Here is a 27,846-nt window from a genome sequence, read left to right as displayed (position 1 = left end):
CCCCTCGTATCAGGTCACATTACAGCCTCTGAATGAGACAAGCCACACATTCAAACAACCAACCACACCTCTGATGTGATGTGGGCAAGGCCAATCACAGACTGTGGCAATCCATTACTTCACTTACCTTTCCAAAAGAAAATCTGTGCATTTTTTAAATCTTTTCCTGACAAAGACGGCGCAGATTTGCATCCACTCCCATGCCCTTTTCAAACCGCTCTTGGAAAAAGGTTTTGACACAAATCCAACAGTATCATCATTAGCCTTCAACAATGATAGCTTGTTTAGACAAGACTTTGACAGGCCACGTCGGCAGAGTTGATGATTACCGTGATGAAAGTATAGAAATTGGGTGGCTGTATTTACAGTAGACAGATAGAATAGATTAATAAAAGGTAGCACATTCCATCAAAAGTCCTTTTATCTTGATCATAAGAGGCACGAAACTCTCTGACATCTGTAGAAAATTATTGTTTCTGACAGTGTGCAGTGATCTAAAATATCCCAGATGTAAAAAAAAAAACCAGCCAATTCATCATACGTTCTACAGTATAAGTAAAGACATAGTTTAGCTACAAACAAATCTGACGTGTATAAAACAAAGAATAGTGTGTTTAATTGTAGATATATGTCAATGGTTGTTATCCATGGTGCTGCAGACAAAGCAGACCTCCTTAGGTGAGCTGAGTGGCTGAGTGAGAGCATCTAAGTGGCACTGTGTGTTTGTCATACATTAGAAGGCCTTTGAGCCTTGACAAATTATTAGATACACACACACACACACACACACACACACACACCCGCACAGGTAAACAGACTTCCTCAGCTGGTCAGAAGTGTGTTTGGCTTCCCTTTGACAGGGCCCAGGGTGAAATACAACACTGGTGAGGTAAATTAAAGAGATGAATGCGTGCGCTTTGGCTCACTCAGTGACTTTCCCGTCTCACCGCCACCATTCATGTGGCTTTAGGTGTGTTTGTTCATGCAACAAGGTCGTCCAATTAGCCCCCCCCCCCCCCCCCCCCCCCCCCTCCATCTCTGTATCTGCCTCCATCTCTCTCCTACTTCCTCCCCCTTTCTTCTCCCAAGGCCCGTGGGCAGGTGATTATCCAAGACCCGTTCTTCCTCCAATTCCAGAGATCTGAAATGAAAGATGACTGCGGCCATCGAGTTATAAGTGATTCCTTCATCTTGGGAACAAGAAGTGGCTGTTTTATTGGGACTTTGTGCATTTGTGTTACGGAATGATGTCATTGGAGATGCTCAAGGGTGAAGTCGACCATCACTCTTCCCAGGAGCTTTTTGTGTTTTAGCATGGCAGACTAAACAATTGCAGTAAATTGCAATTTTTTTTTCGTTTGTATGAGGCTTTGTTATTGTGTTGCCAAATCAGCACATACATACACCCGCGCTCAGGGCATCTTTCCTAGACTTTACTCATCCTCAACACCCGCTTTTCTCAAATCTTTTCCTTTGCACTGTGTAAAAGTTTGGTTCTTCAGATGTTTAGAGATAAAAGAGTTACGGCGATAGCAAGCTTTAAAGAGACTTGGTAGATTTTACCTGAGGAATCAAAAGATTTCTCAGACCTCGGCTTTGGAAGTTACAGCTCCAAGAAGGACACGCAGGCACCGTGCTGGCAAAGTGGGGATTGATTTGAAGGGAACATCTCCCTTTCAAGCTCTCCTCCACAAACACATGCAAACACACACATGCAGAATCTCTAACTTCACACACACACACACACACACACACACACACACACACACACTTACAGTAATCATTCAGCAAAGACATGTGCAGGTGGCTCAGGAGAGGAGAGAGTCAAAAGCCTGACTTAAATGAGAGAGAATGACCGCTGGCGCTGCTGTATGGTGTCGGGGTTTGACAGCAGCCTGAACAGAGGCCACTCTGACTAATTGGGCTAATTTGGCAGCAAGGGAAGAAAAGGAGTCTCAAAGGACCAAGTGGCTACTCTTTTCATCATCTCTCTCGCCTCATCTGAACCCACTCACCAACTCTCCTTCCTTTTCCCGCTCACCGGCTCGTTCGTTCACTCTCCATTTCACTTTCTCTTTATCTCGCTTTAATAACCGCCCCTCATCTTCCAATCAAGGGATAGTCGAGCCATCTGAAGTTACCTGGCTGTCACAGCTGTCTCTATCCGTCTCACAGATGTATATGGAAACACTACTCCCAGGCGCATTAGAGAGTGCCTGCAGTTAGGATATGCTGTTTGCAGAATGTAGTTCTTCTAGCTTTGTGCTTATTTATCCTCTTTTTTTTTTCCCCAGCAGAAAGCTGCCAGCGTGCCCTGCAAGCTTGGTGTTGAGTGAAAGATTAGCATGGCCAAGCCATCTAGTGAAACATGATACAACACAAAAAAAAAACACACAGATGCAAACACACACCCTCCTGGAAAGCAGCACCAAGTCAGAGTACATGCCAAAGAAAAGATAATCTGCTTTGTGAAGGTTCCTCAAGGCAGCGCAAAGACTATTCTCCTCCAATATCAATAAAACATACAGGCAATACATTACAGAGCCATGCTTGGTGGTGGTAGTCAGAATTTAATGCATTATGGCTCCTCTTCTGGGTTTTGATAGGAGGGATTCATATTATTTTGCTCCTCACTCTGGAGATGAATGATAGTCTATGTGACATGTTTCCAGAACACTCTCTTCTTCCTCCTGCCTTCCCTCTTCGTCCTCAGCCCTTGGCACTGGCAGACTCACTGGTCATCTGCACCAGTGGGATAAGGGGAAGAAGGGTGAGTCTGAGACACAACATATGTTATTCGCTTTTCCAATAGTGTGATGCCTCGCAGGGAAATTTGTGCTATCGCATTATGACACAGAAAATGAAAGAGGCTCCATTGTGCCCCAAGATGGAGTACGGACAGCCAGAAATAATATCTAGAATGTAGACATAGGGGGCTGGTGACAGCCGGACTGCATGGAGACATCACAAACAATATATCTGACTTCAACTTCAAAAACACTCATACTAAAGATAGAGAACGATAAAAAAAAAAAAAAACAACACTTGCAGAAATTTGTGTGTGTCTGCTTGGAGTCAAGGAGGGATGGAGAGAAAATTACAAATTGAGTTCTTTTGTTCTTTGCTCTTCTACGTCTGTCGTTTTGAATTTGTACGTGGATAAAGGGAAAAAAATTACATATCAATATGAGCAGAAGAATAATAGATGATGTAAGGTTTTGAGATAGGGCTGGAAAACGCCTGGAGCATATATTCCCAGCCCCAGCCAGTCACAGTTTCTGGCAGATTGTCACTGTTTGCTATTCTTAGTGGTCGCTTCTCTAAAAGGCTGAGGAAGATTAGCCCACTTAACAAACAGACATGGATCTGCAGGAGAACAAATTACAGCATTTTAAACATTAATTAAAAGCGCAGTCCATATAGCATACACACATACAAAAATAAATATGTAACTAAATACATCAAGCAAATATTGTCATATGCTTTTCTCTCTTTTTTTCATGCCTTGGTCACAAAAACAAGAGAAAGTTCAGAGTTGAACAAAATGGCAGTCTGCCCGCGCACTTAAAATTGCAAAGACCTACTACAGCACACATGTAATCCTTGTATTTATGCACATATGTAATCACACAGATACGACATATGTGTGCTACATGCAGGGATTTTTGAGGATAATCACTCATAATCACCCCTATTTTCAAAACATGGGGTGTGATATATATATATATAAAATGAAATTATTCATGCTTGTGTATTAGAAAGCTCCGCACATGGTTTGTGCATGTACGCTCACAGTAAGACTAAAATGCGCAGATGTTTACAATCACTTAAAACATGCCACAGTGTGAGGATTGCACTTTCAGTTGTTGTATGATCAGTGCAGGAACATCAGCAGCACAAAGGGGGAGGTCAGGAACCACTGGCACACACACAAGCATGCACACAAGCACACATTTCTAACTGCTCGCAGAGATATATACAGTATGTTTGATGGAATCTAAAAATGGACACAAAAACATAAAGCATAAACTGTATAAATGTCAAACAACTATGGATTTTCCTAACACGCTTATTCAAATGTATATTGTTTGAAAAGTGCCCACTTATATACTGTCATCTTATAATATGCTCTAAAGGATCATCATAATCAGAAGTTCTTTAAATAGTTCACTTGTCATCTGCAATAAAGGTCAGTCAATGCTGGGATTTGGCGTAATTACAAGTGCTGTTCTTGTTTGCTGCTGTAACTCACATGTAACTAGGTATCTGGATAGATGTAAGAGGAATAAATAGCAAGAAGAGGAAGTGGAAGACGCTTTCTAACCCAACACTGAAATAACATGTTTGTGCACTAGCAGCAGAGAAGGTCATGTAGGACTGAGAGATAACCAGGCACAACCACACAGAAGCATGCGCATAAATACACAAGCACAAGAGCAACAACGCAGGTCATCTGCAGCGATCTCAGAGCTGTGCGGCCAGGGTTCTCGCAGCAGGGGATCCACAGGGCCAGTCAGTCCTCCATAACAGCGCTGCGCTGCCAAAAGCCTTGGTTTAGTGTCACAGCTCTGAATTTAGCAGAGTCAAACAGGCAGGGGAGGAGGGAAGGAGAGAATGAGGAAGAGAACCAAAGAGAGAACAAACAGTGAAAGGAACAGAGAACAAGCGCAGACTGGCTACGGTGTGATAGTTAACTAGTGGTGATGATGCATAAGTGATTACTTGTAGTTGATTTCAACGTGATAACCTGTTTAAAAACAGCTTTCTCATAAAGAAGCCTTAAAAGGCATAAGGAGTGTGAGGTCTCTCTTTTCCACCTGCCTGGGCTGACCTTGTCTCCTGGGAGAGAAAGGTGGCTGAACTTTGCTGAAAATGCGATAAAAAAAAGAAAAACCAGAGACCACCTTGCAGTGGCATCACAATAACTGCAATCGGTGTGCAGCAGAACGCATGACATGAGAGAAGTTTATTCAATATGCCCAGCAGCCATCATGTATGGATAGGGACATCCAAGTAAATGTTCAATGCGCCCTCTCTATGTTTAAGGATAAAATGGTCGTTGCTTGCACAAATTACCATGCTAGTATATGAAGACTATGTAACATGTGTAATGTAATGGCTGTTGTTGTTAGTTGTTTTAATAAAGGTTGAATGTTATCTGTATTGCACTGTATCCTGTCCACTGATCAGTGGACAGTGATCCGTGATTTAAAACAAACGTTAGCCAGGGCATAAAGTGGGGGTGGGGCAATTACTTCCAGCAACCTTGCTTAGACCACACCCACCTCCAAACTCAGCCTTCAATGTGTTCTCAGCTACACACCTGTAAAGTATTCATGGCTGCATTTTGCACAATTGTGATGCAATCGTGTGCACAAAATCTGACAGATAAATTGAGAGATAAACAGCTGTCAAAGTATTCAAAACCATATCTGGAATTCAGTTCAGCAGTGACACCCACATGCACAGACAAGGATACAAGTAAATGTCTTGTGGGCACACTTTCAAGTGCAGATACACACACGTGCTGACACACCTTGTCTCCACCCCACGTAAACACCCACCCAATCACTAACCATCCATAGCAACACCACTCCCACCCCTGCGCCGTGAGATCATTAGTGAGAGATAATGACCTGGAGAGTGTCAAGGCACGGCAGGCCTGCATAACCTAATATCACTAGCAGCACGCACGCTCTCAGTGAAGGCTGCGGTCGGTCCGACACAGGCAGGTCTGGGTCACCCCCTCGCATGTCTCTGCAGAGACGAAAGGGACAGATGTGATTGGCTGTGACAGATCCTTGACGAGTAATTGTTCTAATCACTCGACGGCTCCCAACTCAACCCCCCCCCCACCCCGTCACCACTGCACACCCCCGTCTTCCCTGCTCCCCCTATGCGTGGCAACAACACCGGGGTGTGGGCGGACTGAGCGGCGCAGGAATAGCTCTTCTGAGTTGTCTTGCGAGGATCAAGGCTTCAGCGTTGACACATATACATAAATGTCAATGTGATCTCCTGAGGTATGGCTCTGCAAGTGCTCCCCGCTTTTTTCACCCTCCGCTTTCCCCTGTCAGTCTCTTCTCTCCTCCGTCCATCTTCTTTTTACTCGTTACATCTTTCCTCCTCTTCTCTGTCAGTCTACATGTCAATTCTTGCTTTTTTCTCCCTGGTGATCTCTGGTGTCTCTCATTCTCTGCGGCCACGATAAGCTACTCTAGATTCTGCAAAGCACCTTACGCAGCATTAAATTAGCCTCCTTCTAAGGCTCTATATTGGGATAGAGCACATTTACACATGTTGTTTCCACTGGAGGGGCAGCACGAGGTCTCTGGCTCTCTCCTCTAGCCCTTTAAGAGACAATAACGGAGATAGAAACAGGAAGACAGAAAGAAAGAGAGGCACACGCTGTAGCAACTGTGCCAGAATTTGCAGAGAAGCAGGGCAGGAAGAGAGAGCAGAGGGGGTGGGGTGATGGGTAACGGGGAAAAGGGGGACGTCTAGATATCCAACCACCCCCCAATCCAAGAACAGCCACCCCCACGCCTCCTCACGCCCACCCAGGCCCACCCACCCTGGAATAAGAGACCATCAATTAGGGCCAGTGGGTCTGCGACCGTCCCTCGGCCTCCCCACCGCTCCACTGAGCTGCTGCTCAACCGGTGCAGAGGAGATGGAAGAGAAGAAGGAGGAGGAGAGGAGCTATAGGTAGGCCTCTTGCTGTCATCTCCACTCATAGGTAGTGCTGCATTCATGGCCCTTAATTATATGTGGGTTGTCAGCACTGGTAGAAAACCCGGCCAGTGAGAGAGAGAGAGAGAGAGCCTGGGCCGTGGGAGAGTATAGTTAGTGAGATTGGCAAGCGTGGACGAGACAGAGATGACAGGCAGGCTACCCGCTCTGCAACAGCGACGAGTCCTCCATCCTATCCCTCCCCCCCTTCAACCCCACCCCACTCCGGTGCCATTGTCCCTGGCTTGATTGAGCCAGTTGACTGGGAAGGTGAGATGAGGGCTCCCTGCTCCGTCTCGCTGGGTAATGATGGGGCTGTCCGTCTCGGTCAGTTAAAGCTCCCCTTCAAAACAAAAGAGCCCAAAAAACAGAAATCGATATAATGCATCCCCATTTCAGTTTTTTTTTCTTCTCAGATGATTTGTGTGCACTTAGTCACGGCCAATGCACACATAGTCTGGTTGTCTTCAGACAGGTCGCATCGGGTAATTCGTCGGATTTTTCTGGTCTGTTATTGCTTTATTGCTTCTAAAGCACATAGAGGTTATCTTTATTATTGCTACATATACTACAACTCTGGTTAATATGTGGTTCGCACTACGCACAGTTGTCATTTCAAAATCGTTAAACTGACACTAACATGGTGGCCAATCCAATGAACGAGCAGTAGCGGGGTACTTTAGTAGAATTTGAGCCTGAATTACAATGGAGAGACAGACAGACAGACAGACAGACAGGGATGATCTGAGCAACAATTCTTTCTTTATCCAACGAAAATTCATTCACTCATTCAGACATCAAACCATGCATTCTCCTTAAAACAATAGTTATTGTACCCTCGCAAAAGTCCAAGTGCATAGTTAACAGTATTGACTTTACGTGTAATGAGAAATAGCTTGCACTGTATTTGACATTCATTTGATGAGTGACAAGCAGGACATCCTGGTTAAGTGTTTCCAGGAAGTGAATTTATATATATATAGGTTGATACGCATCTCAACCATTCACCTGTCTGTAAGTGGATAATGCAGATAGGAAATTAACAGAGGCAGAAATCCAGTGTTTGTGTTTTTAAGCCACAATTCTCTGTCTGGAAACCTCAGAGTTCCCAACACAAATGTAATTCAAAACCACTAGTGGACCATAGTGTAGGCTTTATACAATCTATTATATATATTATATATAGTATATCTAATACTGTCTTATGTCTGAGGTCAGCAATGATCCAGAGCACTTATTTTTAGTGGAATAGTGTTGCATTTTTTTACACTTTGTTAGATACAACGATCACTGTCATAACAAGAAGGCCATTAGCTTAGCATAAAGACTGGAAGCAGGGGGAAATAGCTAGCCGGGCTCTTACAAAAAGAGAAAGAAAATCAAAGTGTAAAAATTACATTTTTGATTTTGAGGTACTGCTCTGTTGATTTTGTTACCTTATCAGCTGGACTATCTACTATTTCCACCAGTTTTGCTGTCTAAGCTAAATTACACTTGCCGCAACCCAGTATCACGCCACAACATGTAATTGCCTGCTGGTTAAGTGTTTCAGTGTCACGTTTTGCCTCACCAAAACTACTCTCATTTCACCATCAAGCTAGCAATGATAAATATGCAACGTCCTGTTACACTTTTAAACTAAAGCGCAGACATGGTTAGGTTTAGGAAAACATGATGGTTTGGGTGAAAATAAGTACATTGTTTACAAAAGTTACGTGACATATGGGACGTAATTACGTCTCATAGGTGATGCAATAATTTCACGTACATAATAGAAGTTATGGCCCTTAAAATGGAATAAAATAACTGGTGACATTAAGTTTCATTCTTCCAACCACTCCGATGACGTCACCATGCAAGCTCTCTTACCACTTGTTACTAAGTTCATCCACCAGTGCACCTTCATACACGCTTGTACTTTACACACTTAGGCGAGGCAAAGTGCGACAATGACATAGTTTCCTCGAGTGGACCAGTGGGTCTATTACATGCTTTGGCGTGTGAGTCTGCTGGAGAGGGCCATCAGTCCTCTTCCCTCTCAGCAAAGGGATGAGAATGTATAAAAGCATATTTCCTAAAAGTTCAAAATATTGCTGTAATAGTTTGTGGACAACAGTGACAGTCTACAGCACAGTGAAATAAGCTTTAATTCTGGCTTAAATATTGAATTAACTCAATACATCATTAAAGTTTGTTAGAATTCAAAGTCTTAGAAACATAGAAATAAAACATAGAAACAAAAACAATGCAGCCCAGCATGCTAAACCAATAATAAGGCAATACTTTTCATCTTTGTCTAGCATGCAAAACTAAGTTGGACTTAAGTCCCTCCCAAGAAAAAGTTAGAAAACCATGAATGCACACTAGATTGGATCTGGTTCAGCAAACATCCATGTTTTGCCTCAGGTATGTTGGGTAAACACCACTAGATCCTATTGAGAGTGACGAGTGTAGTGATTCTACCCCAGAATAAATCTCAGTGCTCAGCCCCAGAGCCCAAACAACCGGCCCCCATCATGGCCTTCAGGGCCTCGGTCCCAAAACAAGGAGGAGAGCACCTGGGACCAAACTTTATACCCTGACATCTCCACACACACCATGCTAACTACGGTCAACACCAACATACATGCAGGCAGTATTTGTCAAAGTGGCTGTTTATCATCATTTTCATGATCACATGTGAGGCTGGTTGGACTAGAAATTAGCCATCAGAATTCATCCATCAGTCGGTGTATAAACCAAGCAGTCTGACCAGCAGTGAGAATTTTTCTTTACAATTCATTTAGATGCAAATGAATTTCTGATAAAATTCATCTCCTTCAAAAACCATCTGGGAACAAGATCAAATTAACGGGAAAAAGTAACATTTTTACAAGGCAAACCAGTCTTGGTGCAAAGAAAACAGAATTCAGACCAGAGTAATCAAACAAAAGTAGTGGGTAATCTAATTTAAATAGCCCATATAGTGTACTCTACATCACTCGTGAAATCAAAACTTTTTGTCAATGCAGCACTAATACATGTTTGGTTTTAAGTTAAATTCTCTCTCCAAGTAAGGAATAAATGAACCCTCTATTTATAATCTATTAATCATGGTGCACCTGTCTGTGTGTCCATTTGTGGCCAATGGTTCAGAATACAGGGGCTGACATTGACCCTGATAGAGTCAAATGAAAGTTGTTAGTGCCGGGTCATTACACTGCTAAACTGGGGTGTCACACAGAGGGCTACAGAGGAGATGACATGGGTGGACATCCCTCTTTGACACTGTATTATGTCATATTTGTTCTCTATTTGTTCTCTATCTATCTATCTATCTATAATACTTTGTAATATCTCCCACTTGTACACTATATTGTTTCTATTCTTTATACTTCCTCTACTGTAGCTGTACATATTTTTTTCATATCTCCTTGTGTCTGCTGTGACATTGTACATTTCCCCGGTGTGGGACTAATAAAGGAATATCTTATCTTATCTTATCTATCTAATTATATGTTTCATGTTCCAGTTGCCATTTAGGTCCATTTAAACTGATGCTTTTAATTGTCCAGTGATCACCAGCATATTTTAAATTTAAATGTGTGTCTTTGGAAATGTTGAGTCCAGTCATCTTAAGAGAACGTTGGTATCAAACACCAAACAAAGAAGTCATACTAACTTTACCTTATTGCAAAGTCAGTGATATAACAACATTTCACTTTTGGCCATTATATAACAAATAACTCCGTCTTCATGTGAATAGCCTCATAAAAGCCTTAACTTTTTTTTTTTTTAATTCCCTGAAAACAGAGCAGCAACTTTCTAAGAAGAATAGATTCACCTCATTCCCCTCATGCTGTGCCCCTTCAGTTCCCCTTATTGCTGTTGTTAGTCTCCTTAGTTTGGTAGCTGTCCCTGCAAAGCCCTCAGCATGTTGGCGCTTCAAAGGCATCCCAGAGTAAATCAAGACTGCTCAAGATTAACGGTGGCAAATTATTCATGAGCCCAAGATCTCCTGGCCGGGAATAGCACAGAGTGGCCTGGGCGACATGTCACAAAGCATCGGGGTTAAAGAAACTGTGCGCACACACACAACACACACACTCAAACATAAACACATCTCTGTGATACTGCTGCCACCAACACAGCTTCCACTTAAATGAAGTGTTTTGGTTATTCAGTATGTACACACATTTCATTCCTAACAGCCAGAGGGAAGGCAGGAAGGAAGAACAGGAGAGACACCAGAGGTCAACAACACTGAAAGCAGTTCTACTAACATTTTTACAAGCATTACATCTGCTCAGTGTTAACCACTCTTTGTTTATGTAATCAATAAACCAACACAATTCCAAATGGTGAGGGATTTCAGCAGCATGGTTACCGGCTGCCTGACTGGCTGACTTGAGCGGATGTGGGAACAGCAGCCCCAATAATGCAGTCAAGGCAGGGGGAGCTCAGAGGGAGTATCCGTTTAGTGGTGACCAGCTACGGCCTGCGCTGATTCCCCCGTAATAGGCTTTGGGCTGGGCTCCCACCGGAGAGTTTGGTTGACAATCTGACAAAGTTATCTCAAGATAAATGGGTTACGGGTCGGAGGCAGCAGGAGGGGAGAGAGGGAGCGACTTGACTTCTCTGTCAGTGATGTTTTGATGGAGGATGTGTATAGCCGTGAGCACCGGCGCTAGCAGGTCCCCCAAGGTAGATGGGAAGATTGTCTTTGGCTGTATCTGCAAACAGAGCACTGCTGTGTGTGTGTGTGTGTGTGTGTGTGTGTGTCTATTGGAAAATCTGATAGCTTTATTAAGAGGGAGATTTGCAAAGACAGAACACAGTGCATGTGAAGCGCCACCAGCAAGCCCAGAGAAACCTGAGGCAAAGGTCACAAGTTCAACATTTTAGACAATTTTTTGATGGACAATGTTGATAGGCCTAAACAAGCGGACGCTCCGTATCAGCCTATATCATGAGCCATTTAAGTAATAACTGGGCCTGTCTCTCACTTACTCTAGGAACACAGAGACACACATGCGAGCACAAAAGTTCTCTCTTCACTCACACACACACACACACCATACAGGAGAGTACCTATCACCAAGCCAGGCCTCTTTTTACCCTTTAATTCCCCAGATAAACAGACTTTTCTCTGATCCTGTCAGTCTGTGTTATCTGCAACGCTGGTCAGCCAGTCCGCAACTGTGGAGCAAATTAGGCCCCTAAATGTCAAAATTGCTACACTTTATTAAGTTAATTAGATGCTCAGTGCACATGGAGGCCAGGACAGGACGACAAACAGAGACAGACAGAATGACAAACACAGAGGAGCGCTGACAGCCACTGCAGAGTATACAACATAATGCACAGGGGCCAAACATAAAGAATTATATATATATATATATATATATATATATATATAGTACATGCACGCATTGACATGTACTGTTCAGATAAACATTAAAATATATGTACAGTGCTGAATACATAGTATTTGTGCAATGAACCAGACACTCACAGGCACACACGAAAAATGGCATTGTGTAATATAGCTCAGTACCCTAATACATCCCACTGTAATTAAATACTATAAGCTTGTGCACCTGCATGTCTGTCATTACTTAAAGATGTGGAAGTGAAATCATAAATGATTGCCTCTTGAGATGGATCTGGCCAATGGAAATACACAGAACACTGCAAGGGCACAACATTACGGTATCACCAACACATGTATGTGTCACTCAATCAATCAATAAGGTTGACTGACATGGCAGCTCCGCATCCAAGTCTCTTGTTTGTTCTTGTTCGTTCTGTGTAGATGAACTAACTTTCTGACCTCTCTTAGCTTCTGTTCTACTGTGTTAGCTCAGTAGCTTAGCAGAGTCTGTCGCTGGGCAGCAGCTCTGACTTTTGTTTGGTTCGGTTTATCACCAAACAATCCACGGACTCACATGCACTAACATGCACACAGGCAGTGTGACTTCTCTGGTCCCCATTACTCCACTGTATCTTTATATAGCAAACAGTTGTTTAGCCTAATGATGAATACATGTTCTGATATTTGATTTGCTTGCCAAAAAGTCATTTCAATAGAAAGAAATGTAGAGATAAATGTAGAGATATGCCACCTCAGAGATGTTGGGGTCAGGCAGTCCCCAACATCTTAGAGGATGAGCATTGCATAAAAAATACTGTGTCCAGGACCCTGAACAGAACATTAGGCTTGAAGTAATACAACTGTAAAAAGATTTATACAGCCACTACAAGGAAGAAGCAAAAGTGTGCATATATTATTCAAAGCTGTATCCTAATTTTCACTATTCTCTAAGTCATAACAGCCATTGTATTGCGACATTCTACTGCGCTTTACCTTATTCAGAGCCACAAATGGAGATTTCACTTCACCTCTTTCTTAACCTGCTCAGCACCCTTATATCTGTATTTTCCAAACCGCTCCACCATCCCGTAACATGAAAGCAAACCGCTGATCAATGCTTTGCAGACTGTATTAATCGATTAGGAGTGAACAGAGGGAGACGAGTCTAATGGCTGGTCCTCACTGAACAGGCCTTCTCATATGAGAGCAATTGTTCATTACAGGGCTATTTCATGGTGTTCGTCGCTTTGCAAGCTTCTGTCTTTCATTCAGCAGCGCGTTGGATGGAGGAATGGCCTCGGGATATATTGTCTGCTCAGAGCCTGAATGTTGTCATGCTAGTTCCCAGTGATTTTCCTCGTGCGATTCAAGACTTTGAAAAATGGGAAATGTGTTTCGCAGACTTGGGAGAGGAGGGCTGAATGTGATATCAGTGTTACCCAGTGCAGGATGTTAAGAAAAGTCTGTGGGAGAATGGAGTTCTGTTTCAGTTCAGTCAGAATCTTAAAGCAATGTTTTAGTACTTATGTTGGCTTTAATGTTTTATTACAATCAGCGTTACATCCAGGTTTTAGAATGCTTTTTAATGTTTTTCAGCACTCAAGCAGAACAATATTCAACTCATACAGCACAGACAGACTTTATGTGGTTTACATGCAGTGCGGTGTGCAATGGAATACGCATGTTCAACAGCCGTGTTACTCCGAGGAAGCCAAAAGCAATAAGTCATGGACAGATTCTTGACTGTTGCTCTCAGTTGAATTATTTACCCTACATTCCAACAATATGTAAAGTATCCAAACCATCTCAATCGAAATCTGCCTGCAACACAGCTCAGTGATTCTCTCCATACTAAACAGAGACCTCTGGGCACGACAGCAGCCATACATTATTTCTACCACACACACACACACACACAGCCGCACACTTACATGGCTCATACATCTACACACCACACATAACTCCACATATAACCTCTGATGCATTATTTCTCTAGCCTTCAGTGCGAGAGTCACAGGTGAGTCCTGGGCGCTTTCATCATAGTCTGGCTGTCCGGCTGGCTGGCTGCAGTCTCATCTGTCCCTGGGTTGAAATTGCCAATAAAGAGGGTCTCATATAGATCACCCCCGACGGGGGCTGGCGACCTGTCATGCAGACCATGATTCCTAGCTCTAAGAGAGGGGAAGAGGGACAAATAACCCTCTGAATCTCCCTATATCTATCTCGCCACCCCCCTCCCCCACCAACGACTCTTCGTCTTATTTCTCAGTAACACACACACACACACACACACACACACACGTACTTGTCTTTCCTCTCCAGCAGGCCATAAAGTGCCACGCGAAAGGGATATAGTGGACACAGTCATAGGAGAGACAAGTACCGGCCTGAGCTTTCACTTTCCCGCTCCAGAGGTAGTGAATCAAACTAATGGGTTAAAGACATGAAGACGGATGAGTGGGAGGATTAGGACCTGGGCAGAGGTTTCCCAAATGTGTTCTCGTATGCCTGTGATTCTTAAACATTTCAAACTTTGCAATCAGAGATGGAGTTTCATTTTAACCTTTTGAAAACTGCAACAACAAAAAAACAACAACATTAATGTGCCCCGGAGAACAGCACTTTCACAGAGGAGGCCACTGCAAGATGCTTAACTCCACAACTGAACCTGTTCCTCATCTGATATTGTGGAGGTTGATGTTACCAAACTATTTTCTTGTCATCACATAGATTTAAGTCTTAAAAAGAAGATAATAAAGTAATTTTTAATGTAGGGTTATGATAGAAAAATCCTTTTAAAAGACAATAAAAGTGGTCCATTGTCTTCTCAATGATACTCTGAGCGTATTGATTTCATTATTTTTCAAGATACAGTTACAATGGTCTCAATACTCCAATAAGTTCACCATGATCCCATCTCTTTTTAATAGTCACTTTCTTATTTCAGATTTTTTTTCTTTTTAAAAGAAGTTTTTCATTTCTACAAGGCAGAGTGCTGCTTTAGATGGAACTGGACTGAGAAGAGAGCTGGACTTTGTGATTTTTGAAAGACCCACAGTGCTCCCTGCTGGTGAAGCACAAAACAGCCAAACACACTGTGACGCTGCACACAGGAGCAACTGTATCGCTTGTAGCCAGCATTTTAGCATGTCTATGTGTTTGCGTGCATGCTTTAACCTCAACACGGGAGTCTCCCTCATCAACCTTGCGGCCACAGCGAGAGCTCAGGCACAACGGTTTCCTCCAAGATTTTGTCTGAATCATGGACAAGAGACACAGAGCTAGAGTGAGACAGGGAGAGAGAGAGAAAGAGAGAGAGAGAGAGAGAGATGGAGAGAGACCTGCATGGCCAGTGGGCAACTTCAATAAAAGACAATCTGACTTTTCAGAACCTATAATAATCAAGATCCTCCCACCGAGGTTGTTTGTCTGAGGGGGACACGGATAGCTACGGGTAAGGAGGAGGAAATTCAGAGCGGTAATTAATAGTCCTAAGTGACTGCTGCTGGATGGGAGGCAGGGACAGGGTTTGTTGTTACTGTGAGCTGGTACTGTGTCCCCCAGCATGTCCCACAGCCTTGTGGGTTGGCATGTAAGCAGAGGAGGAGGAAATGGAGAAAGTGACTTTATTACTTGTTCGTTTGTCTCCAGGGCCTCTCCTGATCAGCCAGAGACTCAACCACCCTGCTTCCACACACACACACACACACACACACACTTACGAGCACGCCTTCCAATGCTAATCTGGTGTCACAAATGTTAAGGGAAAGACATGAAATGCCACAAAAATGTCATCACTCCACTCCTGTCTCTGGCTCATCCAACCCTTCCATCCCCCTTGTAAACATATTCAAACATACACTCATTTGCATGTGTGCGTGTGATGGAGTGGGGGACCAGCTTGTTGTTTTTAGCCTTTGGGTGCCTGTTTCTGCATGGAGCAGCAGGGTGGTTCCTATAATCCCATCACTGTTGTCGTCATGAAGGCCCAAAGGTCCCGCCTGGAGCTGCGACATTTCTGGCATCCACTGACTCTCCTACACTGCAAGAGCCAGCAGCTCCGGAGCCAAAAGACTCACTGTGCGGACTACCACTAGTCGTATACTACACTGGCTCAAAGTGACTTACTGTATAGTAGGTCTGGCTCAGAAATGCATGAGAAAGTTGTCATGGAGATGAGTATTAGGCTTCCAAACAACAACATTAAAACTAGAACTTTATTGTTGACTATTTTGCGAAACAAATAAGCATTTATATTATTATTTTTGGTTAAAAAAATAAAAATAAATCTAAGAATTGGTTGTTTTTGTCTGTTCCATTTGATAGTAAATCATGTCTTTGGGTTTTGGCCTGTTAGTAAGACAAAACACGACATTTAAAGATGCCACCTTAGGCTTTTGGGAGATTGTGGCTGGTATTTTTTTCCCCAGTATTTAATATAGCAAACTATTAATTGTTCATGAAAATAAACTAAAAAAAACTATAAAAATATGTTGATAATTTGATTGACTTTCTGTGATAGTTTTAAGTCAAAAGAGTCATGCCATAGAAACAAACCTCTCAAGAATTTGTATTTTACAGCTATTACAAAGGTAATCAGGTAAAACATGTATATGATTTTATAACTTAAAGCCCACTCACTTTAATATACAAATTATTATTCGGTTAGTAAAAAATAAAATCTATTATCATGTCAGTTTCTTCATGAAGTCAACCGTGAATCCAGCTTTTTTGACAGTATAAAATCAAAAATAAAACCTGACAGAAGCGGAAGGTGCAGGCAGCTCTCCGACCTCCGTACATCTGTCTTCATCTCACAACTCACTGCAGCCTTTTCCCAAACTGTCACCCAGCCGCCTGGCGCCCGTCCCCATGTTCACTCCACGCTGGGGGATCCGACTTAGCACCAATATGCAATTTCACCAATCCATGCTGACAGCGTTCATGTCGACTGCTCTCAACCAATCCCTCCCCTCTCCCACTGCGAGCATCTGTGTGGTTCAAACCCAGGATTCAGTCAGAGAGCTTTCACAGGTCATGAAAGGTAACAGAGGAGACAGGCGGGGCTGTGGCCCTGCATCCCGGCTAGACAAATCAGTGTAACAGCATATTGTAAGCCACAGACTAGGCAGAGGGGGATATATCTACCAGGACTGAGGCTGTGTTTATGGCTATGCCTGCCTTGGGAAGCCCCACGGCACTATCTGTGACCCCCACTGTAGATTTCCTTACTAATGTGACCCCAGATTGTGTATCACAATCGGCATGAGAAAACTCCCACAGGCTACAGTTAGTCCTGGGCACTGGGGATCGTTGTCCTCAGTCCGCCTGAGTACAGACAGGATGTGGCAGCTTGGAGGCATTTAGTTAAAGGAGATGCACTTTAACGCTGCAGGCATGCATTTATGGAAGCCCTACTAGGGTAAAAGTGTATGACGTGCTGGAGCCTATAAACAAACAACAAAAATGGAAGGTTAGATGGGAAAAGAGAATTAGCCTTACCTTGTTCCATTGGCATCTAATCATTTGTGATAGTCTGTGTACTCATTCTTATAATTAATGTGTTTTCCGGGACAGCTTTTTTCTCAACAAATTGGGTTTAAAAATATCATCTGTTCTCTTATATTAAGTACACGCCGTGAAAGGGATAGATGTGGATACATAGGTATGTGCACGGCAATAAACATGAATGAGAGCAGTTCAAGTGAAGCACAGCTGCTGCCTATATGAGAATCAAAAGCTCCTAGACACTAGATGACCCAGGTATTCATAGTTATCTTATTATGCTATCATATACAATGAGATTGATATTGCTGTTTGAGTAAATGCTATGTGGAAGTATGATAAGAAGCTTGACTGCCTTGGAAATGCTCCATGTCATGGAGTCTATATACTATGGCCTAAAAAAAGTAGTACTTTCACTCCACTACATTTATTTAGTTTTAGTTAGTTACTTTGTAGATCAAGATTAAAAAAAAAACTACAATGAGCATACAATATTATATTATAACTACCAGATAACTGACAACATAGTTAAAATCAGTAGCATTAAAACCAGCTAAAATATCACAACACTATTTACAAGTAATTATCATCTAATATAAGAGTATATAGTAATATAACAGTTAACAGGAGCAATTCTTCCTGTGTGAGTACTTTTAACTGTGCATATGTAGTTTTACTTGAGTAAAATTTGACTCTCATCTACACAGTATACAGTATGTTGTTAAATTCTAGTGACCTGAATATCTTTCCCACTGTGGTAAAAAAAAAAAACCAAGCCACTATAAGTAAACGTAGTCCTCATAAACTACAGTACAAAGTAGACATAGAGGGCTTCAGTCCAGACTCGCCAGCCTCTGTCTCCCTTACTCTACGTCTCTTGTATATTTTATTGCAGTCTGAATAAGGTCAATAAAAATCTGAAATATGAATTTGATTTGTCTTGCTGCAGACATCACCTCGAGCCTTGTCATGCAGGTGAGCTGTTACAAAGTGGGACCGCTGGGGATGGAAAGAAAGCTTGTAGTGCGACACCTCATGCCCAGCTGTCACTCTCTATGGTGTCACACATACACACACAAGTGCACACTCGAGCACACACTGGGACAGTATATACTTAATAAGCCGTGTTTTGACTGACAGGTGACATTTCATTATAGAGGAATCGTAGAGGCACAGTGCAAATCCAAACAGACACGACACACACAATGTCACAGCCAGGACACACTGCAGACACAGACAGACAGGACGAGGAAACTTTGCTGCAGGACTTCAGACTGAAACTCCAGACCTTCCACTGTCATTTTGATTCCATTTAACCACAAATCCTCATGGTGAAGTTCTGCAAAAAACAGGCATCTTACTATGAGCTGGCAGGATTGCGTAACACTCATTTTTGATCAGTTCACCCCACGCTGTTGGGGTGGTTGGATAACAGAGTTTAACCCACCAATAACATCATACTGTTCTGATAGGGTGCACTGTGTATGTGGTTGCACATTTCGTGAACTCAAATTTAATCATTCTTATTTTTTGTGAACCTATATATATATATATATATATATATATATATATATATATATATATATATATATATATATATATAGTTATGTGCTGTGCTTACTTAGTTTTTTTAGCCTTGGAATAGACAAACAGCATAATCTGTTTGCAGTTTATTTGATTTTTGCTTTAGCTTAAACCTAAGGTAAAAATGCATATTTCTGCTTTCTCTCATTCATAAAATGTGAACTAACACCATCCTAACATGAAACATTTGGTCACTAGTCCTTATTTTTTTAACTAATAAAATGAAAAGAAAGAAAGAATGAATAACATAATTTGGTATTTTGATTTAATCCGTGTACAGTTTCACTGTCCTTTATTTTCTTTTAATTTATTTTATTTTATTGGTATAGGGTCATTCACTGATGCAATAGAACGAAAGAGCGGCATTCTCTGTTTTTATTGGTCAACACTACAGTCGGTCAAACTGTCGTGGGCGGGAGTTGAGACTTTCACCCAATCAGATTCCACGCACACTGCACCGCCCCTCCGACATCCAGAAACATGGCGTTACGGGAGCTATCATCGCTGGAGAAATATTTAGGATTGAAAAAGCCGAACAAGTACAGTACACAGGGAGATAAAAAGGTGACATGACCGCACATCTTTGTGGCGTCCACTGTTGGCTTTAAACCGCTATTTCATTGAACAGGAAGCCTGTAAGCTATTGTAATTAGCACGCAGTAGCTAGCTAGCCAATGCTAACAAGCTAGTCATGTGTGTAGAGTGTACAGGCAGTTTCTGTGTCATATCTACCTTCTGTTGTCAGCTGATAATCAGTGATCTTTTTCATCGGTTAGCCTGATACTCACAGCAAATCCAGGCAGCAGCATTTGATGCCAGCTGTCTCATTTCCACAATTCAGCACAATAGAAACAGCTCCACGCTGTGCGCATGCCCGTCCATAGAAATAAAGTGAGGGGAGGAGTGGGCTGTCACTGTTAGGAAGTTACACCGTAGCGCTGCAAACTGAACTGCACCATCAGTATTGATGACTTAATTAAAGGGAGATGGTCATAACCAAAAGTGTATGGCTTCAATCTTCAAGTCTGCTTTACTGAATGTTAGAACATCATTATCTTTAAGAACAACACTGTAAACAGTTGGATGCCATATTGAACTCTGTCATCTCAATGTTAACCAACATACTCAACTTCATTTAGCTATTTTCTCAAATGAAACCTTGACACCACTGTACATATGGACACTCCCTCAGAGCCAAACAGTTGCATTAATTAATGTATGAAGTCATCAAGGAAGCATCTTATTTTTGGAACTGAGGCAACATGATGTTTAAGTAACTATCGATGTCTGATGCGTTGAAATAAGTGCTTTAGTGTTTAATCTTAATTTGAATATGATAAAACAAGATTCCCATTTTTTCCTTTCTCTCCGTCTCTTCCTGTGTCATCTCTTCATGTAGGTTCCTGTGCTACACAATAATAATGGTCCTCCACTGGTGGGGCTGGTGACCATCGCCTGTCACCTGGTTAAAGAGGCCAAGCGCCCAGAGCTGCTGGGTGACTCTGCAGAGAGCCGGGCTGTGGTGCAGCAGTGGATGGAGCACAGAGTCGCTAAGCTGGACGGCTGCACAAAGGAAGACATCAAGACCATCCTGAAGGTAAAGACAGTCATATACTGTATGATATATGTCAATCTTTGTGTGTTCTTCCATATTGTTCTTGTTCTGCATCTCTACTTGCGATTATCTTACAATTACTTACAATTAAGCTTGCTCGGAAGCTTTTGCTTTCAGTTTGTCAGTGCTAATATTTTTTTGGGAGTAGTTTTTGAGTAGTAACTCTTTTTTTAAACCACTCCCTACCTTTGAGTGGCGCCACAGCATCTCAGTTTCTCTCACATTCTCTTTCTCCGTCCACCAGCTACAGGCGTGTGTGTGTGTGTGTGTGTGTTTGTCTGTATTCCTGTCGCTTGTGCCTTAACAAGGGACAGGAATACAGACTGATGCGTGGCCCCTTAGTGACATGGCCTCACACGACAGAGAAAAAATGCTTTAATGTGCCTGATGCCAGTCAGCGTGAAATGGATCACGAGCCACTGGTCTGCTGGACGCTAGGCGCCTGTTGGCATTGTTGTGTCAGCATGAAGTGTATGTGTGTGTGTGAGCACTTCTCAGCGTGACACACTGTTGTGGGATGGCTGAGGAATCATGCTGTGCGGCAGCATGTTATCTGGACAGGCCTCTTAAATATTTTAATGGTGCCACTTACAGAAGGAAGTCGCCCTGAGCAGCTCAGTGCTGGTGCCCGATGGCCCCCTGTCCTGTCCTGCTGCTTTAGCTCCGTCCTTAACACTCTCCTGTCAAGCACACTAGTCATCTCCCATTAATTATCCAGACATAAAAACTGTCAACTGCAAGACTTCTTAAACTTTCTCACCCCAGGATGCAAATAACAAATGTATAGTTTTTCAAGCTGAGACTTGTTTCTGAAGTCTTGTCACTAGTGTAATGTGATGATAACAAGTAGCAAAGACAATTTGGCCTTGAAATCGAACTAAGCTGATTGTTGGGGACAGTCTTTCAGTCCACTTCAAACCAACTGGACTAGGACAGCATGACTTTATGCTACCACAGACATTTGCTATTACCATTGGTTTTATGAACCAAGTGCTCTACAGCCAGTTACATCTGGGTCAGTTGCCACGTTGTCTTTAGTCAATAGAGAGCACTAACATCTTGAACTCCATGTACTGCATTACAGGCTTTACGATATTTGAGTTGAGAATTCTCATGCATTTGGTCTTATATATAAATAAACATAAGTCATTTCATTCGAGATTTTCCTCTGACATTCAATGGTGTTCGGGCAGTTTTGAGAGTACTGAGCAAGGCATCAGCAGTAATGGATGCCTGAGGGCCCAGGGCCAGTAGAAAGTTGGGACAGTGAACTCATTGCGAGGTCACTGTATCTGGTTAAAATATGTAGAAAGGCTGCAACAATAGAAAATGGTCTCTGGACTATCATGATGACAAGTCAACAACTGTCGACTGTAGTTATTGAAAAGTACATCAGAGAGAAATGGGTACAAAGACATGCAATGAATTGCAATAGTAATATAAGTATATCTTGCTGGTTATTTATTAGTTCATTTTTGTGTAAGGTAAATATGAACATATGTCTGTATATGACCCACCCAGAGGGCAAAAAAAGAGAAGAACTCTTGCACAGTTTTAACTCCAAGTGCAACTCCATTGCTGTACAATAATACTCCTGCTACAAACTTTGCCAGCTTTTTTTTTTTTTTTTTTAACTGAATCTACCAATGATTGTATGTACGGTTAAGGTGGGGGCAGGTAGAGAAGAACCCAGGTTTGGAGCTCCATGTGCTGGGTGGAGAGCTGCCTCTCTTCTGATGCTCGACTGGGCTTCAGCTCCATGGCTGTAGGCTAAGAAAAGCAAGGATCTGCAGTCTTCATGCCTTGTTTGGCATCACCCACTCTTGCACAATAACTCCATTTGCCCCCAAGATGCTCTGTGTGCGTGGAGTGTTCCCTTCGCACAATGTACAAGTGCTAAAGATGGTTCCTTCCCCTGGGACCAGCACTTCCATGCGCGACTTTGCACACACAGACATGGACTGAGAAATACACATCATGATGCCCAAGTTTAGGACAGCTTCATTAGATTAGAGTTGTAGTCATTTGGTAGCGGAGTAAACAAATAGCCTGTTTTGTACAGCATCTGTGCTAAGTCGCCAGTCGTGGGGAGAGATGTTATACCCCCTCAGGTTACAGATTATTCCTGTCTATATAGCACAGCACACAGACACACACGCAAGCTAGGATTCAGACCTCACGCACCCACAGATATATAGGTTAACGAACCTGCTGTCACACACCCCTTTAGGTCCGTAGTGTCCATCAAGAGAGTAACATTTTGCAAAAAAAATATGATTTGCATTCACTTTCTGTTTAGTTTCATTTGTCTTTTCAACATAGCACAAAAGAGTCAGTCTAAACTACATCTGTGCACAACCTCTTAAAGGAAGCTTCATTAGTGATTCATATACATGCAAATTTGTTCCTTAATGTATAATGTATTCATCTGTCATGTGAAGACAAGTGTGTTTACACAGAAGTACATACTGCAATGCATAAATTAACCAGCTATGCAAATGAGGTAATTATGTTGTAAAAATTGCTCTTGCAGGACCTCAACCTCTACCTGCAAGACAAGGTCTACCTGGCTGGCAACCGCTTCACCCTAGCTGACACTTTCATGTACTACGGAATCCATCCACTCGTAGTAAGTCACCTTTTTCTCTCAGGTCTGCACCTTAAGGTGTCACACGATCCAGATTTCCTCGTGCTTATTATCAGTGCGTAGCTAAAACAGCTACTGAGGTTCAAGGGATACAACTCGATGAAATTTGCAGATATTTGGAAGATATTTGATGGTTTGGATTTAACTTAATCTTGTTGGTTTTGAGTTAAGGTCAAAAAAGGGTCAGGCAAAAGGGGAAGGTTTGGTCTGAGTTGCTGTTTCATAACGTGTGTCATCTATATAACCTGATTTTTGAAGTACTCAGAGAAGCTGTTGCTCATTTAGATGCACTACTCACACACGAACAAACAACAAACTTGAAGATTTACTTGAGTTTTCTTCAGTTGTGTGTGCGATTGCAAATTCAGGAGCAAATGTGATTGATTAGTTGTGCCTGTGACTGTTCTTAGCACCATTTACCAAGAACTCGCTCATCCATCCATCCATTCCTTCATCCGTCCTTTTCCCTCCATATCAGTGCTCACATCAGTCAAACCACAACTTTAATAAGCAATTTGTCACAGTGCATAACACACAATTAGACCAGTCATATGGCCAAAGGGCACCAAAAGCAAGTTGGCAATAAACACACGGGTTATAAACACATTCTCACTTCACTTCAAAGAAACGGACTGATGTGGCACAAAGTGATGTCTTTAGCCTCATACCAGGGACAAGTAAGTTTGTCATGCCTTCCAGGATTAACAAAAAGTGAGTTCAGAAATGGGAAAGACGGAACGAGACGGAGGGAGGGAGGGATCACATGTTGAGAGATGTCACCGGTTGTGGCGGAGATGGAAGGTTGCCCCCCGCCACCAGGCAGAGGAGCGTCACTTTGGTTTGCAATCAGTGTGGTTTTTAACCTCGGGGACACGGGGTCAGCTAGCCCAGCCCTTAACCACGGCCTGTCCTGATGTTCAATTCATGGAAAACAGCATTACACAAACATTAAACCTGACTGATGCTAGAATGGTTTTAGGCTGGACTGTTGCCTGTGTTTCCACATTCCAGCTAATGAGATAATGACAAAGCACACGCCTGAGTTCCAAGGACATCCTGATACGTTCTGGTATGATGCTTTTGGTTTCTGTCAGTTTGCCACCTGCATCGTGCAGTAACAAGAAAATATGTGTGTTTGACTCAGACTTGTCAAACAATGGCAGTTCTCTGACAGCTTTAATAAGCTTTGCCCTACAGTAAATTTACACTCTTCCCATCATGTTCTGCATTTGTGGCTGTCTGTGCGACTGTGGGCAGAGCCCCACAGAGCGACATGAATTAGAGTCTGTGAAGACTTGAATAATTGTTGTCATCATTTCAGAAGTTGTGATTGATTAATAGTTGTCATTACCATCAGCGCCACATACGCTTCCACAGTAGCTGGTTTGGAACTTATGCTTGAACTTGTAAATCTTGAAAAGATCTCAACAGGAGCAACCATGTCGGTTATCTGTCTTGGGTTGTTTAATTTTAAGGGTTTTTTTGGAAGCCTGAAGAACTAAAAGAACTCACTTCGAAAAATAAGAGACCATTTGAGAATAGTTGGAACAAAATAAATAATAATTGTAACTGCAACAAAAGAACAGAAATATCTTTTTGTTATCCTTTAAATCATCTTGTGACCCTTGCATGTTCTGTTTAAAATGGATTCACTGGTGCTGACCTGACCCCCCCCCTCTCTCTCTCACCCAGGTGGACTTGGCCGTCCAGGAGAAGGAGCTGTACGTAAATGTGACGCGATGGTTTGACCACATTCAGCACTACCCTGGCCTCCGACACCACCTGCCCCCCGTAGCCGTGCTCAGGAACAGAATTTACACCAGCAGGCACCACTGAGGCCTGACCCCACCCAACCCAGCCTGACTCATCACAAGCTCATCGTCAGCAAATCTGAGGATGCTCCCACATCCACATTTTTTTATTCCTGTGTTTCGGATCACGATTCCTGCCTTTATGTTTCGTCCTGGTCGCATAACTGAACTCACTGAAAACATAAAAACTTAAACCTAATCAGTTTCAGTGTTTGAAGTACTAGAAATCCATAAAAATCTCCTTCAGGTCATTCTTAAAAAAGAACCTCAGTGTTTTTGATAATTATATCGCTCAGTGCTATTGGCTGTTGTCTTTAACAAGGGTTGGGTGGAAGCATTCAGTCCTGCTAACACTATTTCTAAGACAGTGTCTTATTCTGTAACTGGGGAGCAAAGATGCGAAACAGCTACATTAGTCTTTTATGTTGTTTGTTGGAAAAGTTTGAGGGACTTTCCATCGTGTGTATGGTTCTATCATAAGGGAGGGCTGTATGGGTTGCGGTGAAGTGCTGCTAGCTTGTTTACAAGGTGTTTCTATTTATAAATGGTGGTTAAATGGCAATTCTTCGTTGAATCTGAGCCTTGAACACACAATGACATGTATTAAAAGAAGACTTACGATGTTACGTCACTGGCAGTGCATTATGTCCTTAGGAAAGGCAGCTTCCTTCATGCCATATCAATGCATTTTCAGCAACAGTTGGTCCAAATAGATGTGGTTGCTGGTACGACATCATAACCCCATAATGACCACAGTCACTGCTGACTCCACATTGTCCTGCCATCTCTGCCCTGATGAACATAGTCAGTCTCTCTCAGCTCGCATCCCTATCAGGACTGTGGTGTTTATTTGTTTCACATGCAACAGCCATTTCACTGGACAGTTTAGTTTCTGTGTGTGTCTGTGTGTGTGTGTGTGTTGCTGATTACATCCCTGCTCTCTGTCCCACTTCCTCACCACCAGTCGTGTGGGCAGCAGTGAGCAGTTGAGCGTCAGCCCCAGAGTCAGAGATCAGAGTGAGGCTCCAATCAGTCCCACTACCACCACTGTTGATGCTGCAGGCCAGAGAGAGGGCAGCGGGCTCACCAGCTGCCACACAGATCCAGCCAGCCAAGGCCAGAACCCAGGCCCCTGGGCGACAGTCAGCCACTGTGTGTCATTTCAACCCTCACGCTCCCACGGGGCTACTGGAGAGAGGGGGACGGAAGGAGGCAGTGAGCGAGGGAGGGAAGGGAGGGTGGGAGGCCACACGGAGAGAAAAAGAGCACCCAGAGGCTGAGGGATCTTTTAGTGACATGTGAACAATGATCTGTGCGTCTGAAAGCCTTACTGCTGCTGGCTGCATGTTTGCTATTAGCACCATTAACAGGTGAAGTCAGTAGAACCTGTAAAGTTACATCATGAAGGTAGTGACAAATAGACAAAGAACAGAAGGAAAACAGGGCAGGATTGGAAAATTACTCAAGAAATTTGATCAGAGTTCAAATTTTCATTGATTTGCTGTGGTATCAACCCATTAAAACAAACCCTTTGACCGTTGAGTCTGTGGATCATCCTCATAATGGATGCATTCGTGTTAATCTTAACTGTCTTCTTCTGTTAAAATGCTCCCATTTCAGCCACATGTTTCATTTCCTCCATCCAAACATGCTCTACATATCTCTGTGTCTGCTGCTTATAGCCTCAGCGGTTATGTTATCTGATGTAATCATGACACTCGGCCTGTGCCAATAAATCAAAGCGATACACAGCCCGTGACCTCTGACTTCTCTCCACATCTTTCTGTGTGTTCTTTTCATATTCTCCTAAAATTTGTTTGCGCAAACCAGCCAGCCCGTGTGTTCGTGACAAGTGTTCCGAAGAAGATGTGAAGGATAAAAACAGCTTGCAGTCATTTGAGCGAGCCTTGTGACTAGTTTATGGTGTGGTCTACCATTAAAGAAGCCCTTGTGCTCTCGGTTATGTTAACATTTGGTTGGAATGCTGTTCCGACTGCGCAGCATCAAACAGTTGTACTTGTTTTCTGAGGTGTAAATAATCAAGATTTGCCCATTAAAGTTGCAGCTGGGCAAATTGTTCTAAATTCACTCGTGTTTGTGATGATGCCATGGTTACAGGCCTCTATGGTACTAGAGAGCACTTCATTTCGCGAAACCAGTGAAGATGCATCCTTTATCAACACACTTGGCAAAACTGAAATGAATTCAAATGTGTTTGAATATAACAGGACAGTCTCCTTTAAGATTGAATGTACTCTAGTGAGACGTTCCTCTAAGTGCTTGAGAATGATCCCAACATGTAATGGTGATTTGTCAGTCATTTAGAAACTACTTTACTTGTGTGGCTTTGTGCTGACTGTTGGCAGAATCTCAAAATGCTGGTGTGGTACAGTCTCACAGTTAGGCCCCCCGCCCTCATCAAACCTGAGTGCAGTCAAAGCCAGGCGCAGTGATGAGGCCGCAGCAGGTAACCAGGACGGAGGCACCAATTAGAGACGACCTTCCTACTGACTTCTGAAGGCTACGGGAGCAACGCTCGGCAGGGGCGGCCCTTTGCTGTGGCCCCAGATCGACACACTCAAGACCCACCTACTTTACC

The 27,846-nt window shown here is 42.8% G+C and overlaps 1 protein-coding gene across 1 annotated transcript; it reads left to right on the top strand.

Moving 5' to 3' along the window:
* Positions 1-19,642: 19,642 nt before the first annotated feature.
* Positions 19,643-27,090, top strand: eef1e1 (eukaryotic translation elongation factor 1 epsilon 1). The gene is made up of 4 exons (XM_070853430.1): positions 19,643-19,738; positions 20,574-20,771; positions 23,323-23,418; positions 25,129-27,090. The coding sequence occupies exons 1-4, from the start codon at positions 19,655-19,657 to the stop codon at positions 25,270-25,272; spliced, it is 522 nt and encodes a 173-aa protein (XP_070709531.1). The 5' UTR covers positions 19,643-19,654; the 3' UTR covers positions 25,273-27,090.
* The last annotated feature ends 756 nt before the right edge of the window (positions 27,091-27,846 follow it).

This window comes from Pempheris klunzingeri, chromosome 21, assembly GCF_042242105.1.
Source record: "Pempheris klunzingeri isolate RE-2024b chromosome 21, fPemKlu1.hap1, whole genome shotgun sequence".
Classification (NCBI taxonomy): domain Eukaryota; kingdom Metazoa; phylum Chordata; class Actinopteri; order Acropomatiformes; family Pempheridae; genus Pempheris; species Pempheris klunzingeri.
This window is presented reverse-complemented; position numbering and strand designations above follow the sequence as displayed.